The 19,838-nt window shown below is 49.4% G+C and overlaps 1 protein-coding gene across 2 annotated transcripts in view; it reads right to left on the reverse strand.

Moving 5' to 3' along the window:
• Positions 1-5,773: 5,773 nt before the first annotated feature.
• Positions 5,774-19,838, reverse strand: part of nxf1b (nuclear RNA export factor 1b) — a 79,903-nt gene continuing 65,838 nt past the window's right edge. The window contains exons 14-21 of one of the 2 annotated variants that reach the window (XM_080184103.1): positions 19,401-19,508; positions 18,478-18,536; positions 15,829-15,944; positions 14,987-15,029; positions 14,828-14,900; positions 13,822-14,004; positions 7,408-7,468; positions 5,774-6,117 (exon numbers count right to left, since the gene is read on the reverse strand). In XM_080184103.1, the coding sequence (XP_080040229.1) occupies positions 6,073-6,117; positions 7,408-7,468; positions 13,822-14,004; positions 14,828-14,900; positions 14,987-15,029; positions 15,829-15,944; positions 18,478-18,536; positions 19,401-19,508 (688 nt within the window). In that variant the 3' untranslated portion in view covers positions 5,774-6,072. Of the gene's footprint in view, positions 7,469-13,821; positions 14,005-14,827; positions 14,901-14,986; positions 15,030-15,828; positions 15,945-18,477; positions 18,537-19,400; positions 19,509-19,838 lie in introns of both variants that reach the window. The other variant, XM_080184102.1, reaches the window with a different exon arrangement.

The following is a 19,838-nucleotide window of genomic DNA, read 5'->3' on the forward strand; positions in this document are numbered from 1 at the left end:
GTATTCAGGAGGAATTTACAATGTAGTAACAAGGGAGGTTTTTTTGTGAATTGGGTCACCGACGCAAGAACTGAACTGTTAACATTTCACCGCAAAATGCTGAAACTCAAACACCAACTCTCAATAAAGGAAAACAGAGGCACACACACTGGACTGTGACATTGAGGAGCTACATTTACAGTCGGAGGTGGGGGGGGCCTGCGATATTTCGCCACAATTGTTCGAAAGCTGGCTCAGGGTTGTGTGACAGGAGCTGCAGGGACGGCAGCAGGTGGGACGGAGACGGAAGGAGGGGGGGCAGCAGGAATCTCAAGCTGGGCATCACAGCTCAGGAGGACATCAAAACGGGAGGCGTGGTCGAGTCACCATCAGGAAGCACTATTCAAAAAGGCAACTCAAAATTCCCACGCCGCCAGGACCTTGTCGGGGGGAGGAGGGGAAGCAGGGAGGAAGGGCAGCTTCAAAAGTGACTCGGACGGAAACAACTTTTAACAAAAAGGAGCCTGCGACTTGGGGAGGAATGATGAAAGATCCAATCGCAAAGTTGCCCCAACAGTTGACACATCACTCAAATCTTCACCTTGTAAGGCACCGAACAGGATTCACACAATCCGAAGGTTGTTGGATCCGGTCACTTCCCGAGTTAAGGAGGGGAGGGAGGAGGAGGAGGGGAGGGGTGGTAAACGTGCACAAGGCTCCAGCTGCAGGAGACGGTGAGCACCTTTCACGCTCCGACAGAAATGTGATCCCAGCCTTTGCTTCCTGCGACTTCCACCTTCCAGGATGAAGAGAACACAATGGATTTTTTCACTGGGTTATTCAGGGGGTTGGGGTGGATGGGAATGGGCGCGGAGGAAAGCCCTGAACAAGCCGGGGTGGGGGAAGGAGTCAAAGTGTGAAGCAACGCCCGAATGTGTTACAAATCTCCGCAGCGACCTTCCTCCATTGCATCAAACAAACACCAGCTGGTGGATTTCAAGCCATTGCTCACTCGAGCCAAGTGAAGAACTCTTGGTAATCGATTAAACGACCCACCAGGGGAATTATGCAAGGGAGTGGGGGGGGACACAGCAGAAAGTGGGGGGGCAGTGGGGTCTGCATGCTTAAGCCATCCTCTATTCATCTCCCCACGACCAGCTCCCCCGCACAGCGAGGCACCAAAGCAGAGGCCACAGTGTCTCCCAGCACAGGGGGTGAGGGGAGGCAAGAGGTGGCGATCCACGGCTGGATCGATCCTCAGCAGCTTCAAGCAGTCGGTGCCTCAGGGCGGCACAGATAGCAGCAGCTTGGTGCCAATCCTCCAAACTGCACGGTGTCACAGTCAGAGGGGGTAGAGAGAAAAAAAAGCACCGAGTAGGGGAGGGAGAGAGGGAGGGTGGGGAAGGGGAAATCGAATCCCCACCCCTCCCTCCCCACCCCACTCGGAAGGTAAATAAATCACTCGACAGTCCAATGTATGTCACCTTGACAATAACAGTGATGAACCAGTCCGTTCTGTTGGCTAGTAAAGCCACCAAAAATGGCAATTCCACCACCCCATTTAAATCTCCATTTTTCCAGGGTTACTCTGTCCTGCGCACACCTCCTGGCTCAGTGACAAGAAACCTGCTCCCAGGAATCCTGACAAGCTGCCTCTGTATGGGGGCAGGGCGCAGGGATTTGGGGGACGGGGGGTTGGGGGGGGGGGGGGGGAGCGCCACCACTCTCCCACTGCTCTGGGTTGCCTGGTGATGGCCGAATTGGAAACGCCGGTCCCCAACACGCCACTGAGCAGGGGGCACCAGGGCCAACCCGGTGATGGGAGCGTCTAACGCCTGCCAGCCACAGTGAGGACGCAATGGCTAAAAGGGCAGCCTGCCATGGGGGTGGGGGCTGGGGCAGGGAGGAAAGCTCCCATGTACAACGCGCCAGTCCAGTCAGAGGGACTCCACGCAGCAGACAATAATAATAGTGACCGCTGAGGATAGGGTGCCACTTCCTGGCATGTTGAGCTGGAGGACGCTGGCTCTGACCGAGAGAATCTCCCAGGCCATTTCCTAGGCTTTCCCATCAGCTCTGGGTATTAAATCATAGCGCTGAGTGCTCCATCTGAAAGAGGATTCTCTGAACAATGGCTGTGCTGCAGCCTAGCTTTTCTTTCTCCCTCCCGTTTCAAATCGAGGGCGAACACAGCCATCTTGATGTTCCTGAGGCACAGGTACAGAATTGAGGTCAACGCCACCCTCCAGCCACTGAACCACAGTCACTGGCAACCTTCTGAAGACAGAGAGTGGCAGCTAGTTCCTCCCATCAGACAAGAGAGCCAAGGCATGAGGAGAAGGAGGGTTGAATTAGTTGGCCAAAGGCCTGAACCAATGGGTAAGAAAGCCAATGTTTTATAAATTTATAGATTTTTATAACATTGTAAAGTTTTTCACAATGAGGAGTGTGCCAGATCGCTCAGCTGCCTGGGGGCTAATATCTACATGGCCAAAGGAGGAGGGGTGGGTAGGCAGTTCCGAGTATGGGCCACCTCTCGCCTGCCAATTGTCTAGACAATAACTGTTGAGCCAACAGGAGGGAGAGGCACACAAGTATTCACAGATCAATGCCTCCAATTATTCACCGTTCACACAATACACACACAAAAAAATTGGAAATGTTACAGTCTGAGCCTTCCTGAATGTTCACTTCATCAAAGGAGGGACTCAGGCACGGAGAGACTTTGACCTTTGTTTTTTGGTATTACACATTACTCACAGAGCATCAACCACTTGCGTAGGAACGCGGCGGAAACCGGGCCGATCACCAGAGCCAAGCTCTGCACCTCGCATGCAACGCAGCAAACCTCAGGGAGGTACATTCTGCGCAGTTGAAAGAACCGAGTCCCGCAGCCGAGCGGCAGGGTACAGTCTATGGTTCCCGTCTTCCCATTTCTTCAGCTCGATAATCCACCCAGGGGATCGCCATGCGTTGATTTAAAATAAAACACATCTTCACTGCGGGGTTGAGATCGGAGCAGGCAGCAGCAGGCAGTTCCCACTTCCCAGAGATGGTTGGTCACAGTGTCGGAGGAGATCGAAGAAGGGGCTGGATACAAGTCATTAGTGTCTGTGCCCATACAGGAAAGCCATCGCAGTGCCTGGGCGTGGTCTCATTTTCTGGTTCTCCCGAAGACAGGTAACCCAGCAGAGATGTGTTACAACTCGTAAAGCAGTCCCTTTCTTTTTCCCTCTTGGGGCAGAGAGTATTGGGAGTTAGTCCAGCAAGCGTGCCTTTCGGAATGACACCTTGCTCCGCAAGCAACTTATGTAGTAACGTGAAAGCATACCCGCTTGGGAGACGGGTGTCGAAGTCTTTAAGGTTCACCAAGAAAACTCCAAACAAAAACCCAATCGTTTGAGAGGGAGACACTTACACTGACCCAGTAACTTTAGGCAGAGCTTGGGAAGGAATGCAGATACGCAGCGCACTGCACCCCGGGAGGAACTGCACTCCACATTTCCTTCTCAAGCACGGGTAGGTCGTTACAAGGGAAGCAGTCCCACCATGCTCGTCAGTAGCACCATAGTCTGTTAACTGGGGCTGACACTCTACCTTTCTCTCTCACACACACACACACACACACACACACACATCACACAACAGGGACACACAGCTAATTTTTAAAAAATTCTACAATCCCAGTCACGCAATAGAAATAGCGAGAACTTATCCCTCCCCAGCACCACCGCCGCCCCCCCCCCCAACAAAACCCGGCACTCCCCTTTGTGAACCAACAGCTGTGGGATGCCTGATGATCATCTAGCTACAATATAGCTGGATGATGCATCAGTTGCACCCTTGTATTGAAGGATTGCTAACTTCTACTCAAGGTGAGGTTCACTGAGATTTGATTATCTTTTATTCCATTACTTTTGTGTGGGTTCTCGGCAAACCACCCTCCCCCCTCCCCTACCACCACCACCCCCACCCCGAGTTGGGTTCAATGCCACAGATATGGACAGCCCTGCGCCACAAATGCCTGCAAACCCTGGCCAGTGAATGTCAGCAGTTTATTCAGTCACTGGGAGAGGGTAGGGGCACTGCAGCTGCCAGGTCTGATCCTGCCCTCACCTGATGCCCACAGTGAATAGCGGCAAGTGGTCAGGAGGGCCGCCCCGGCTGATTCTAACTTGCCCCAGCCAGGCCAATTGACGGCACCCTCCTCCTGGCTGAGATGAGCCAAGCTCCGCGGATACCCGGGGACACATCCTCCTGGTCTGCACGACATCAGGAGCTGTTTCTAGCACTGAGGCTACAGGGGGAAAGCAGTAACACATTAGCAGATTCCCATAGCAGGAGAAGCCCATGGCTCTGCTCGATAGGGCAGGAATTCAGCCCAAATCCAAGGGCTTGGAAATCTTGTTGGCCTCCAACGCTGGACAAAATGACACCCGACCCCCATAAGGTTCACTGCAGTAGGCAGATCTGCAAACCCACACCAGCCTGGTTGGCACATATTCCACTAATTTCACCACTCTCACTCTGGACTCGACACACTTCTTAGAACTTTATAAAAAAATTCACCAAATCAGTGAACAAGGGGGCGGGGGAGAACAATGCATCTCTGGGTGCAAGAATGTGCACTGGAGAGACATAACTACTTGGTGTTGTAAGACACTGTCAGGTATCACCTCGGAATAGCTCAGACAAGCAAGGGTGGCCCAGGACAAGAAAAATAATGGAGAAGAGGAGAAGTCAGGGAAAAAAAAACTCAATTTTCAGCAACTTAAGTGCATGTATTTGTTTGCAGTTGCAGTTTTAATGGACTCTCACATTGGCCAGGGTGCTGTGTCACCCCACCACCTCAACAGTGAAGGGTCACGGCTGGAGATCTGAACCAGTTCTCGCCAGGTGAGGAGACAAGCACCTAGTTTGCAAAGGGGAGCCCGTGTCTGAAAACCTCCACATCATTGCGAATGAAGGGAGTTTTAAAATAAGAAAGATAGAGGGCTATCCCGATCAGTGAAGGAAAGGGAGGTCAGGACTGAAGATGAGGAGCCTGGATTGAAAGCTTAGAAAATAACCTCATTAAATGAAATTAAAAAAGCCAAACGGGCAGGTTATCAACCGCTGTTCTGAGGCGGCTAAAGATACGCATAAAGCGTCTGCGAAATTTGGCAGGAGACTTTGGTTAGTTTAACATCGTGGAGGGCTACATTCCTCCCCCAGAAGTGGCTGCTTTCACTTTCACCAGTTCAAACTGACCAGAGAACAGCTCAGCCTCTTAAAAACAATGCTGGAGTTTAGTGTGGAGCCAGGCAGCGTAGTATCCCTCCCTCACCTCCCCTTCATTTTCACACTGGGAAACCGGGCGCGCTTCCTCCCAGCCTCTATCGCGTTTTTCTTTTCGTGCAAAAAAGTCGTCTCGGACAGGACGGGGAGGCGGGGACAGCTCCATTTTAGGTTGGGAGCTCGGGAAAGGGACGACGGAACGATCCGACCTCGGGGAAAGCCCGATTATAGCCCGATTATCAGCCGGGCGGAAAGAGATGATTAATCCTTTCCATTTTATTCACAAAGTTTAACAAATCTAACCCCATTTTGTCCTTCCTCCCGCTCCCCCCCCCCCCCAACCTTACCCCATTTCCCCCCCCCATCTCACCCCATCCCCTCCCTCCATCCGCTCACCCCATCCCTCCCCATCCCCTGCTCACCCCATCCCATGCCCTCCCCCCCACCCACTCACCCCATTCCCTCCCCCCCCCACCTCACCCCATCCCCTCCCCTTACCCCACCCCGCCCCCCCACCTCGCCCCATTAAAAAAATCCATTTCACAACACAGACTGTACACACAAATCAAAAAGCTATGGTGGATTTTGATAACAACATCTCTAGACTGACTTTAAGAAACACTAACTGCAGTGCACTAGTTTTAAAAAAAATCATGAGTCTCGGCAGCAAGAAAAGTTCACATTATACTTAACGTATATCATTTATACCGGTATTTAGCTCTATCGCTCTCTTAAAAAAACATATCCAGAGACCGGGCTCCGAAGGGGTTTGAAGCCTCAGGTCTGAAGGGGGTTAAAGTATAACGCTTCCTTTCTTCATAGCTGCTTCACAAACGCTATTTCAGGAATTTTTCCCTCCCCCTGGAAGAAAACACAGTTAAAACCACAAGAGGAGAGAATGTAATAAATCGAGGAGGTTCTGCTGATGGTATCACAGCTCAGAAACAGTCAAAATCATACAGCACCTTAAAAAAACCATCTCATCCCCAGCCCTCTCCCCACCATGGCTCTCTTGTGCACCCCTAGGACGACTGGCCGTGCTAAATTCTCCCTCAGTGTACCCAGAGTGCGGCAACTAGGGGATTTTCACAGTAACTTGACTGCAGTAAGCCTACTTGTGACACTGATAAAACCAAAGCCTTCTTTACCCTCAGATTTGAGGGGAGGATGAGTCGGGCTGCACTCATTGGAAGTTTAGAAGGAGGGGTGACCTTATTGAGACATATCGGATTCTCAAGGAGGGTTTGACACAGCAGATGCTGAGAAGTTGTTTCTCTCTCTCTCGTGGGAGAGTCTGGGACCCGAGACGTACACTCTCAGAGTAAGGGGGCCGCCCACTGAAGACAGAGATGAGGGAGGAATTTCTTCTCTCAGAGGGAAGTGAATCTGTGGGATTCTTTACTGCAGAGGCTGCGTCACTATGTATGTTTAAGGCCGAGACAAACAGATTTTTAATCAGAGAATCGAGGGGATACGGCAGGGAAGAGGGAGTTGAGCATTATCACACTCGATCAGTCACGATCTCGTTGAATGGTGGAACAGATTCGATGGGCAGAATCTGCTCTTATGTCTTATGGTGAGTATTCCTCTGTCCCACTGACTACCACACATTGTATAAATACCTGTCGAATAAGATTATGCTTTTTTTCAGTCCCCGAAACCAAGTTTTTCAGGGCAGCACAGTGGATTAGCACTGCTGCCTCTCAGTTCCAGAAACCCGGCTTCAATTCCAGCCTCGCGTTACTGTCTGTGTGGAGTCTGCACCTTCTCTCCCCGTATCTGCGTGGGTTTCCTCCCACAGTCCAAAGATGTGCAGGTTAGGAGGATTGGCCATGTTAAATTGCCCTTTGGTGTCAGGGGGAATGGCAGGGTAAATGCATGGGGTTACAGGGATAAGCAGTCCCTGGGTGGGACTGCTGTTGGTGCAGGCTGGATGGGCTGAATGGCCTCCTCCTGCACTGTAGGGATTCTATTCTATGATTGTACGCAGGAGGAAATTTAATCACGGGGGCGGGGGTTTTAAACCGGCCCTCTGGATTTTACCCTCAGGATGCCCCAAAGGATTATCCCACTGGACATGGGTGTGCTCAGGAGAATCTTTTTTATTTGTCTCTCCCAATTCTGTGCACTGAAAGATTTGAATAAACTCACCTTGAGCTGTGTGAAGATTTGGGCAGCTTTATTGAAGTCCCAGTCGTTGTCTTGCAGACACCTGGAGGCAGAGAGAGAGAGAGAGAGAGAGATTTGGGAGTCTAGTGAGGGAAAAGATGAGGAGGCAGTAGTGGAGAAAACACTTCCAAGACACAGGTATTGGTAAAGCGTACTGGACAATTGGCTGCGGGAGTAGGAAGATGCCATTAAGCAAGGTCACAGCTCCATCCAGCCACCTTGATTCCATATCCCCTAATACTCGTGGATAAAATATCAAGCTCAGATTTTAAATTATTGAGCACTTGCTGCTATTTGTGAAAGAATGCTCCACAGTTCCACTAGCCTCTGCCTGACTGGCCTGGTCCCTGATATTAACAGTTTCAGTCACGCCCTTGTGTTCTAGGCCAGCTGAACACGCTCCTCTATCTGCCCTAGTCATTCCTTTCAAAGGCTCGGAAACCACAAACTAGACCCCCCATTTAACCTCCTGCGTTCCACAATCTCTGCTATATAATCTCTCCTAGTAACGTAACCCTTGGAGCTCTGGGAACATTCTGGGGAAAAATCGGTGCTGCACTGTCTGGAATTGTACACAGGCATAGAGATAGGTATACAGCACTGAAACAGGCCCCCCTTCGGCCCAACTCCTCCATGCCCACCAGGTTTCCGAAACTGAGCTAGTCCCATTTGCCTGCGTTTGCCCCATACCCTTCTAAACCTTTCCCATCCAAGTACCTGTCCAAAAGTCTTTTAAGTGTTGTAATTGTACCCGCCTCTACCATCCCCTCTGGCAGCTCATTTCATACACGCACCACCCTTTGTATGAAAAGGTTGCCCCTTGGGTCCCTTTTAAATCTTTCCCCTCTCACCTTAAACCCATGCCCTCTAGTTTTGGACTCCCTCTACAGCGTGGCAAAAACTTTCTGCTTTCCACAGTCTAGGACTTAAGCACGCACTAACCCAGGCTAAAAACCCAGATGCCACGGTGGTTTTTCATTCACTCTTTGTAAGGTTTCATGTACTCTTGTGTCACCGGTAAAATTGCGTTATCCAAGTCATTAACACACGGTGCACAGTTGAGGTCCCAGTACAGATCAGTGTGGGACACCACTGGTCACATTCTGCCAACTGGAATATATAACCATTACTTTATTCTGATCTCCACTGCCCAATCATTTCCCAGCTCACTCAATAACTGGTCTTCAATTCTACTGCAAAACCCACAGTGCCATTGGAGCAGACACCTCAAACGCCAGGTTTTGAACTGTTCTGCCGGCAGTTCCATTAGCCCGCCCTGTTCACCATTCAAAGCACTGAGCTTTTACCTGTTGCTCTCCTGCTTCTTCACCCTGTGGAAGAAGAGCAGGACCGTCTGCAATTTCAGAGCGCAGGAGCAGGCCATTCGGCCCAACTGATCTGTGCCAGTGTTAACGCACCGCATGAACCTTCTTTCTGCTATCAGTCTGTTTTTCTATTCTTCTCTTCCTTGTGTTTATCCAGCTTCCCTCTAACTGCACCATTACCATCTCCCTGTGGTAGCGGGTTCCACATTCTCACCCTCTCTGGGTGAAGGAGTTTCTGCTGGGTTCATTTGTGCTGGCTTTCATTTTTGGTCTCTGGCTTTAGACTCCCTCATAAGTGCAGACACCTTCTTTAAAACTGCCCTACTGGACCCAACCTTCTCAGTCTTCTCTTTACTGGTTGCTGGATCTACCTTCCTTCAGTAATAGTAATACAGCTACTCTTCTCTGACAAAGAGCAGTACAGCACAGGATCAGGCCCTTCGGCCCTCCAAGCCTGCACCGACACCATCAGGCCCTTCGGCCCTCCAAGCCTGCACCGACACCTTTCTAAGCAGAAGATCTTTTGCCTCTGTGCAGTCCGTATCCCTCTATTCCCTGCCTGCTCATGTATCTGTCAGGCTGCCTCTTAAACATTGCTGCTGTATCTGCTTTTACCACCTCCTCTGGCAGCCCATTCCAGGCACTTACCTCTGTGTGAAACACTTGCCTCTCTCATCTCCTTTAAACTTAGCATAAACCTACATCCCCTAGTAATTGACATTTCTACCTTCAAGTCTCAGCTGCCCCTGTAGAGCTGTCTAGCTCAGTACCCAAGCCTCCTGCCACTTTGTGTATGCTGGGGCTCCCTCCCCACCCACTCTGCTCCAGCCTCTCAATCCTACTTAACACCATTCTGCCATATTCAGGCCCGAAATCCATGACACCATAGTCCAGAGTTCCACCCTGCACCTACAACAGGGCTTAGCTGCCGGACAGTCAGTCGTCTGTACCAACATTTAGCTGACCTCAGTCAGTTGGGGTTGACGATCTCCAAGCGTGGGGATCCACTCAAATAGCTCCCTCCCTTTGTCAAACAAAAGCTTACGAGAATCACACGGATGATAAGCTTAAGTACGCAGCAGCAAGCATGAAACTCCATATCTATCTGCTGCAGAGATACCACTGAGCCAGCTTTCATTCACAGAGGTGCCGATTCCGAACTCGAACTCCAAAGACTTCAAAGCGAGAAACGGAGGCTAATGTTAGGGCCTGTAAATCATTAGGTACACTCAGTCTCATATGTTTCAGTTTAATCTCTATTGATGGATCTGGCTCCAGATAAGCACAAGTTAATTCGCCTGAGAAGGGTTTAGGATTGGCCTCTTTCTTCTTCTCGCTTTCTGGGGTTGACTGGCCCACGCCAGGCCGGGTAGGGTTGGGTTGCAGGACATTTTTCTCTGTTCACAGCAAACCAGAGCTGAAGTAACCAGCTTCCAATCTGCACAATCACTAAACTCACACATGGGCACTTTCTCTACTTCTAGGGCAGCATGGTGGGTTAGCACTGCTACCTCACAGCGCCAGGAACACGGGTTCAACTCCCAGCTTGGGACACTATGTGCAGTCTGCACCTTCTCTCCCGTGTCTGCATGGGTTTCCTCCGGGTGCTCCAGTTTCTTCCCACACTCCAAAGATGTGCGGGTTAGTTGGATTGGCCGTGATAAATTGACCCCTAGTGTCCAAAGATCTTGTGCTTTAATGCCAGGGAGACTAGCTAGGGTAAATACATGGGGTTATGGGGATAGGATTGTACTCGGTGCAGACTTGATGGGCTGAATGGCCTCCTGTTGCACTGGAGGATTTTATATCTACTGCCAAGGAAAATTTAGGGTCAAGGGGTAATTCCCAGCTCACTGGCACTGACTGTGAAGCTCAGGCCATCCAGTGGTGCTGGGATTTCTTTCTCACTGGCTAGCTTCACTTGAATTTATAAAGGGACTGGAGGTTCAGCTTGCAGGTGCAGCAGGTGGTCAGGAAGGCGAATGGGATGCTGGCCTTCATAGCGAGGGGGATTGAATATAAAAGTAGGGAGGTCTTGCTGCAGCTGTATAGGGCATTGGTGAGGCCGCAGCTGGAGTACTGTGTGCAGTTTTGGGCGCCGCACCTGCGCAAGGATATTTTGGCCCTGGAGGGAGTGCAGAGGAGGTTTACTAGGCTGATACCGGAGTTGAGGGGATTGAGCTATGAGGAGAGGCTGAATAAACTAGGCTTGTACTCGTTAGAGTTTAGAAGAATGAGGGGAGATCTCATTGAGACGTATAAGATGATGAATGGGATGGATAGGATAGAGGTGGAGAGACTCTTCCTGCTCAAAAAAGACAGTAGGACTAGGGGGCACAGCCTCAAGATAAAGGGGAGGCGGTTTAGAACGGAGTTGAGGAGGAACTTCTTCACTCAAAGGGTGGTGAATCTCTGGAATTCTCTGCCCGTTGAAGTGGTGGAGGCTGCCTCGCTAAATATTTTTAAGAAGCGGGTTGATGGGTTCTTGATAAGAGAGGGGATTAAGGGTTATGGGGAGAGGGCGGGAAAGTGGAACTGAGCCACAACAGATCAGCCATGATCTTATTGAATGGCGGGGCAGGCTCGAAGGGCTAGATGGCCTACTCCTGCTCCTATTTCTTATGTTCTTATGTTCAGCACTGTTACCTCATCATTTGTTAACTGAAGTTTTTTAGTTACAAGTCGGCTTACATTAACACTGCAATGGAGTTACTGTGAAAATCCCCTTGTCGCCACACTCTGGCGCCTGTTCGGGTTACACTGAGGGAGAATTTAGCGCCTAACCAGCACGTCTTTCAGACTGTGGGAGGAAGCCGGAGCACCCAGAGGAAACCCATGCAGACTCCACACAAGCCAGGAATTGAAACTGGGTCCCCGGCGCTGTGAGGTAGGAGTGCTAACCACCATGTCACCCAATGGTGTTAAATCGGAGCAAATGAGCATTATTTCTGCTGTTCGCAGCAAGAAACCTCCTGTGGTAGGGAACCAGAAAGGCAGGGAGTGCTGAAATACTTCCATTTAAAAGACACTTCCCTTTCCTCCCGTCTGACTGAAAAGAACAACGTGGGACAGTACAAAAGCACCGCTTCATTGCAACCCCTGCGCTAGCCGCTCTTGACTCCAGACTCAAGATTAATCCAGGATTTCAGCCTCCTGGATCAGTTAAGTGTACTGGTGACTGAAGGTGCAGTTTGTCCTCAATGCTGCAATTGACGCCTCTGCAAAGCAGCAACTCCAAGGGATTGTCCCTGTCTGCTACAGAAACAGGACGTGCAAATGACAGCAGTGCAGAGGATGATAACTAGAGACCCAATTTAACTCTGTCATTGTGGCAGAAGTCATCAAGCACTAAAGCTGGAAATAAAAACAGAAAATACTCAGCAAGTGCATCTCCTGAGAGGAGGAGTTATAATTTCACTCAATATAATCCTTTTTTTCTGAGCTCCCAGCCTACTCTGTGTCAAGTTAAATAGTTGTTGGCGGGGAGGATCTGTAAGAGAGTTACTACACTCGATTGTTATCTCAATACTTGCCGGAGAGTTGATCATTGTGTGCGTGCGTGCTTGTTGGGGAGGCTCAGGGGGTTTTAGTTAAATCAAGGGGGTTTTAGTTAAGCATGGTCAATGCAGGCTGGGAGGGCTGAAGGGCCTGTTCCTGCGTTGTAATTTTCTTTGAATACAAATAGATTTTGAGCCCTAAAACAATTTGATTTTTAAAACTTCCAGCCACGGTTATTGAATCCAGACTCTGTGGCCTAATGTTCAGCTCCTCCCTCTGTGACTAGATCCCAGACTTCCTAATCTACAGACCACAATCAGTAAGGATAGGCAACAACACCTCCTCCATGATTATCCTCAACACCGGTGCCCCACAAGGCTGTGTTCTCAGCCTCCTACTATACTCCTTATACACCAATGGCTGTACAGCCAAATTCCACCATAGTGGGTTGGATCACAAACAATGACGAGACAGAGTACTGGAATGAGATAGAGAATCTGGTGAACTGGTGCGACGACAATAACCTCTCCCTCAATGTCAGGAAAACAAAGGAGATTGTCAGTGACTTCAAGGAACATGGTGGAGTACACGCCCCTGTCTACATCAACGGGGACGAACTAGAAATGATCGAGAGCTTCAGGTTTCTAGGTGTCCAGATCACCAAAAATCTGCCCTGATCGCTTCAACCTACTGCTTTAGCTAAGAAAGCCCACCAATGCCTCTACTTTCTCAGGAGGCGAAGGAAATTTGGCATCCTCACTACAACACTCACCAGGTTCTCCAGATGCACCACGGAAAGCATCCTTTCCAGATGTATCACAGCTTGGTATGGCTCCTGCTCTGACCAAGACCGCAAGAAACTACAAAAGGTCATGAACGCAGCCCAGTCCCTCATGCAAACCAGCCTTCCATCCACTGATTCCATCTACACTTCCCGCTGCCTCGGAAAAAGCAGCCGGCACAATAAAGGACCCCACGTAACCCAGATGTTCGCTCTTCCACCTTCTTCCATCGGAAAAAAGGTGCAAAAGTCTAAGGTTATGTACCAACATATTCAAGAACGGCTTCTTCCCTGCTGCCATCAGACTAAAACCTGGTGTTGTCAGACTTTTTACTGTATCAGACTTTCAAACAGACCTATCATATATTTAGCTGATCTTTCTCTACACCCTAGCTGTGACTGTACAGTACATTCTGCACTCTCTCCTTTCCTTCTCTATGAACGGTATGCTTTGTCTGTATAACGTGCAAGAAACATTACTTTTCACTGTATTCCGACACGTGACAATAATAAACCAAATTAGATCAGAATAGAGCCGATGTTTGGAGTCTGGATGAAGCTTCATCTGGCGAAGGGTAATCCCAACTCAAAATGTTGGCTTTATCCTCTTTCCACAGACTACATTGCAGCTGAGGTTTAACCGTAAGAGAGGAGTCAACACAGCTAGTTTATCGCGATTCTTGGTGAACACAAGGGACAGATCATATACATGTACTTTTTAAAACATGAAGTGAGAAGTTGAACAAAGTAGACGTTAGAGCCTGGAGTTCCCTTGCGATCTGTAATACTCACTTTTGTGACCACTCTATGTTCATGCCCGACTGTTGAGAGAAGGCCTGCAGCATTTCCTGTTGTGGCGCAGTGAGGGTGGGCACCGGGCTGCTTGATGGCGTGGGTGCCGGGGTCACAAAGGCCTTGCGGATCTCCTCGGTGGTGGCGTTCCTGATGAACAGCTGGTCATTCACGATGCACAGCCTGTGTAAAAAGGACACAGGAGGGAGGGAGGGGGAACAGCCCAGTGTAGCATCAGGACAAGAAAGCGAGCGGTCACTCAACATCTGCTCCCGGATTTAAAAAGCATCAGCATTGGAAACAGCGGAAATCCCAACACAGGCAGCAAGGACCGGAGACGATCGTCCTGTGGCTGGAGAAACCGCTTCTCCCAAACCTGATACCCGCCCCAGGGGCGGAAACACAGACTGCTATGTACTTCCTTAGGAATTACAGCAACATCATAGAATCTCTCATTGCAGATGCAGGCCATTTGGGCCATCGAATCTGCACTGACTCTCTCTGATATAGCATTGTACCCACACCCTATCCACATACCCCCACATATCTAGACAAGTAATCCACCTAACCTGCACATCTTTGGACGCTAAAGGGCAATTTAGCATGGCCAATCCATCTAATCTACACACTGAGAAGAAACCGGAGAATCCGGAGGAAACTCTTGCAGACACGGGGAGAATGTGTAGACTCCCCACAGTGACCCATGGCTGGAATTGAACCTGGGTCCCTGGCTCTGCGTGCTGCCCTGGTAGAAGGCTATTTCAGCCCACCAAGCCTACTCCGCCATCCGATTATGGCTGATCATCCAGCTCGACGGCACTTTCCTGCGCTATTCCCAAATCCCCATTATGTCACGCGTATCCAGAAATCTTTCCATGTCTGCCTTCCAGTGACTGCCGGTTGTATTCCTGTATCACGCCTGCCCTTTTGAGCTCTTGCGAGCTTAGAATCACATAAACGCATGCTAGCCCAGAGGACACCACAGTGGAATGGAAAATCACCTTACCCTGCATTCCCAGCGGGTACAGCAATAAACACTCTTGAGAAGGCTCTCACCGATTCCCTGGATTTACTATCGACTGAGGGAAAATAAAGGCTCGTTACTCTCCAAGAACCAGAGCAAAAAAAGTTCACTTTGAAAAATTTAAACCCCAAATTTACGCACCTTCTTTGAAAACTCCATGTACAGTAAAACAGAGAAGTGTATTCTGAAATGGAAACAGGTCATTATATTACATACAGCTGTGAAGGGTACAGAGAGGGAGAGAGAGAGAGAGGGGGAAATCTCACAGAAACCCCTCACCACACCTGGCATCAAGGGTACAGAATGCACTCTAACTGAGGGACTTCCACGTCCAGCTCAAGAATGGCTTGGGAGCGTCATTACTGAAGAAGGTGACTGAGTCCTGAAGGATGCATCTGACAGACTAGATTTGAGAGGCGGTGAGAGAACCAACCAAGAGGAAAAGCCTACTCAAACTTGCTGTCAACTACCTACCTGCTTCCCGTGACAGGAGCTACTGCCTTCCATGTTTCTATGGCAGGCTGACACCAGCGTACTGGAATAGCCAAGGGCATGACCAGGTCTGGAGCAGGAGTCTTCACTAATATCGCCAGGGTGTCGTCAAGACCCAGTGCCTTCAGCCCATTCCTTTCATGCCACATAATATCAAGAAATGGCTGAAGGCACTGGATCCTGACGACACCAGACTCCTGCTCCAGACCTAGTCATGCCCTTAGCTATTCCAGTACAGCCACAACGCTGGCATTAGCCTGCCATGGAAACATGCCCAGGCATGTCCTCACAAAAAACACAACAAACTCAATCCAGCTAATTACTACCTCATTAGAATACTCTATAAAGAACGGCCACTCACTTACAGAAAGCCACCACTGTGTAATCGCATCGGAGGAGGACTGGACACCTCTGGGAAGGAGGGCAAAGGAAGGTCGCACAGGGAACTGAACTGACAGGATACCACGCACAGCAAGCAGTTCTTCACTTACCGTCTGCGTGCTTACGTCCACCACAAAGGAGGCTATGTCGTGTTGCGTCTTTGGGAGCTCATTGAGGAAGGCTACAACGTTTAATCTGGTGTGCTTTAGTAACTTTGCCCGAAGTGCTAGGAGCAAGGGAAAGAAAATTAGGTGAAAGCTCAATCAGTTGAACCCAGAAAGGAGGGATTGTATTAAGAGTGACAGAACAACATACACTAAATCCTTAAGAGTTATTCAAGCTTCATTTGGTCTATGGTATATCAAAAAACTTTTTTTTGTTATTAGCATCACAAGTCGGCTTACATTAACACTGCAATGAAGTTACTGTGAAAATCCCCCAGTTGCCACACTCCAGCGCCTGTTCGGGTACACTGAGGGAGAATTTAATATGGCCAACGCACCTAGCCAGCACATCTTCTGGAGTGTGGGAGGAAGCTGAGACTGATGAGTGAAACTGCAACTGGTCTCCTGGCCCTGCTGCAAGCCCAGTAACCACACCACCCCCCCCCAGCCCCAGCCCCCTCCCAGGCCCTCCTGCTAGCAGTAACCCCTCCCCCCCCTCACACCCTGCTGCCAGCAGTGATCCCGCTCTCCCAGGCCCTGCCGCCAGCACAGTAACCCCTTCCCCCACCATGGCGCCCTGCTGCTAGCACAGTAAGCCCCCGCCACCCCCACCAATCAGCACAGTAATCCCTCGCTCCCAGACCCTGCGGCCAGCACCTTCCATCAGGTCCTGTTACTTTCCTACCCAGCCTGCTCCTGTTTCTCAGCCTAAGACCCAGTAGGCCAGACCGGGGTAAGGATGGCAGATTTCGTTTCCTAAAGGGAAACGGATGGGTTTTTCCGACAATGGGTCACCAGTAGATTCTTAATTCCAGGTATTTTTTATTGAATTCAAATTCCACCATCTGCCATGGCGGGATTAGAACCCGAGTCCCCCAGAGCATTAGCTGGGTCATCACCTCCTCTATTTGAGGAGTTCTCCGTTACACCACTAGACCATCGACTCCACAATACGGAGACAGAGAAAACAAGTCGCTGGCACGCTTGTTCCTCATCATGGTCAGAGACCCTGAGTGCAGAGTGGATCCTAGATAAGGAAAGGGATCGAGATATCCTAATTGTGGGAGAACATTCACACGTGGAGAGCCTGGCACCCCAGCCAGAGTCCAGTTTGTTGGAAGCAGTCCGAGTCAGCACTTTCCGGGGAGACAGAGCAAAGAGGGAATAAAATCCCTGAGACTTTTTCAACTTTTCCCTTATCAGAGGGTAGATTATTCTATCATGGGTAGAAAAGGCAGATAAGATTGCTGTTAATGGAGTACAAATATATCCTGTAAGGCAGAGATTCCAGCAAAAACAATGCAATGTTTCAAAAATACGCAGAAACCGGACTTGGAAAGTGGTGTGAGATACAGCAGTTAATATGAAACCCAGACACTACAAGTGGACGGATATGCTATACAATGGTAATTTGCATCCTTGTGTTAGACTTTATCACCTGCTACCCCTGATAATCTAGGTGCTTTGAAGCTGAGTGACTCATCAAGAGAAGAAATCAAACACTAGAAGAAGGTATGATGCAAAGCTGACCCTTTTTCTAACTTATTTATTTTCTATCCACTGGCCACATGATCGGTCTAAAGCAAATTCAAAAAATAAGTTTACGACCCTCACCAGCTTTTACAGATACACCATAGAAAGCATCCTTTCTGGTTATATCACAGCTTGGTACGGGCTTCTGCTCTGCCCAAGACTACAAGGAACTACAAAAGGTTGAGAATGTAGCCCAATCCATCACGCAAACCAGCCTCTCTGACTCTGTCTACACTTCCCGTGCCTCGGGGAAAAGCAGCCAGCATAATCAAGGGCCCCCACACACCCCGGACATTCTCTTCCACCTTCTTCCGTCAGGATAAAGATACAAAAGTCTGAGGTCATGTACCGACCGACTCAAGAACAGCTTCTTCCCTGCTGCTGTCAGACTTTTGAATGGACCTACCTCGCATTAAGCTGATCTTTCTCTAGACTCTAGCTGTGACTGTAACACTACATTCTGTACCCCCTATGTACTCTAGAACAGTATACTTAGGCTGTATAGCACGCAAGAAATAATACTTTTCACTGTATTCCAATACATGTGACAATAATAAATCAAATTTTTTAAAAAACTCCATAGTCTCACAATATTTGTGGCTGAGGAACTTTCCACTACTTAAAATCATCCAACTGAAATGGATTCAAAGTGGAGAAATCCTTTGGACAGTAATGGACAGGAAGGGCAGCACGGCGGTACAGCGGTTAGCACTGCTGCCTCTCAGCTCTCGGGGCCCAAATCCAATTCCAGCCTTGGCTGACTGTCTGGAGTTTGCAAGTTCTCCCCGTGTCTGCATGGGTTTCCTCCTGGTTTCCACCCACTTCAAAGATGTGCAGGTTAGGTGGATTGGCCTTGGGAAATATTTGGGGTTACAGAGATAGGGAGGGAGAGAGCGTCTAGGTAAGATACTCTGTCAGAAAGTCAGTCAGTGTGTATTTGATAGGCTGAATGGCCTCTTCTACACATTAGGGATTCTATGATTGGTGTCTCCTCTCTCAGTAGCCGGGGTAGAATTTGTATTTGTGTATTTGGGGCACAAAGGAAAAAAGCATTTCACTTACTTGGGTCCTTCAGTCTCCGAACATTTCGGCTCTCCTTGAAATACTCCCCCAGACTGCTCCTGTTTGGACACAATACATTCTTTTTGAGGAGACTCAAACACAGTCCATGCAAGATCAGACAATTGTTCTTGCCTTCATGACACCAGCGTGGAAATGTGTGGTAAAAGACCACTAACTTAAAAACACAGCCACTCTTTCATTCTCTACATTTCCCCGTTGAGCTCCATTTATTGTGGTAGTGCTTGCCTCATTTTGTGAATATTTACTAACTGAGTGAAGGATCCGGGGGCGGCAGGGTGAGCGGGGGCATCTTTAAGCATCCATCCTGGCAAAAGGACTGGGCTGGGAGAGGCTGGCTTACTGATCTACCTTCAGTGATAGAATGAATTCAGGGTTCCAACAATGCTCCTGGGTGACAGAGAAACAGCAGCTCCCACTGTTGTTACAGGATGTGTTTAGGTTTCATGGCCTGATGTATGATCCCAGATAGGTTCATCAGTTGACAGCGACTGTCAACTTAGCAAACAGCAACAGCCTCCTTCCCGAACACCCAACATCATACATTTCACCCATGTGAGGGATTCAGAGGACGGAGCCTGATGAGGCCTTTGTCTCTTGTTTGTGAAGTTGTGGAAGAGCGATTACAAGTCTCATAACTGGAAATAGATCAGCATGTGCAGCGGAATCCCATCTCTCCCCCATGCCCCGCCTCCCCCCCCACCCTGCCCCCGGGAGTTTAACGACCCCCTTCTCCTTTCTGATAAGAACCAATAACACACACACACAACATGATAATGTGTAGGGTCTCCCTCTCCATCATTCCTTCACCACCTCACTTCATGTCAGGAGGTGCTTTGGCCTATGCTTGCACCCTTGGCTGGGATTGTGTAACTGAGATTGGGAACTGGGTGGAGGTAACAAACCTGGCAGGGTTCTGTGAAGAAAATGGAATACTCAACGAGCAGCAGGCCGTATCGTGGTAGGCATCCAGTAACCCTTGCCTGTCTGTCGAATCGTAAACTAAATAGTACCTGTGAAGGCAAGAGGGGAAAAGACAAAATTAGGGACAGGAAGCACAGGAGATCTTTCCCTTGGTCAGTCAACTCGGGTTGGGAAGGCTGAAGGTTTTTGAGTTAGGAATGGGGCTATGGGGCCTCGACTGTTACCCTGAAGCAACAGCGAAGTGCTCACACTATTTTGCTGCCTCCCCCGTTGCTTGGTCTAAAATGAGGTGCTAAGTGAATGCGGAACTTGAGGTGGTCTTGTCTGCAGACAGCAGGAGCCCAGTGAGGCAATTTTTAAATTGACAAAGGCTAATCAACCACAATAAGCCTTGAAGCGTGGGAACATCTCTGGTAGAC

This window comes from Carcharhinus amblyrhynchos, unplaced genomic scaffold, assembly GCF_965287045.1.
Source record: "Carcharhinus amblyrhynchos unplaced genomic scaffold, sCarAmb.v2.hapA scaffold_566, whole genome shotgun sequence".
Lineage (NCBI taxonomy): Eukaryota > Metazoa > Chordata > Chondrichthyes > Carcharhiniformes > Carcharhinidae > Carcharhinus > Carcharhinus amblyrhynchos.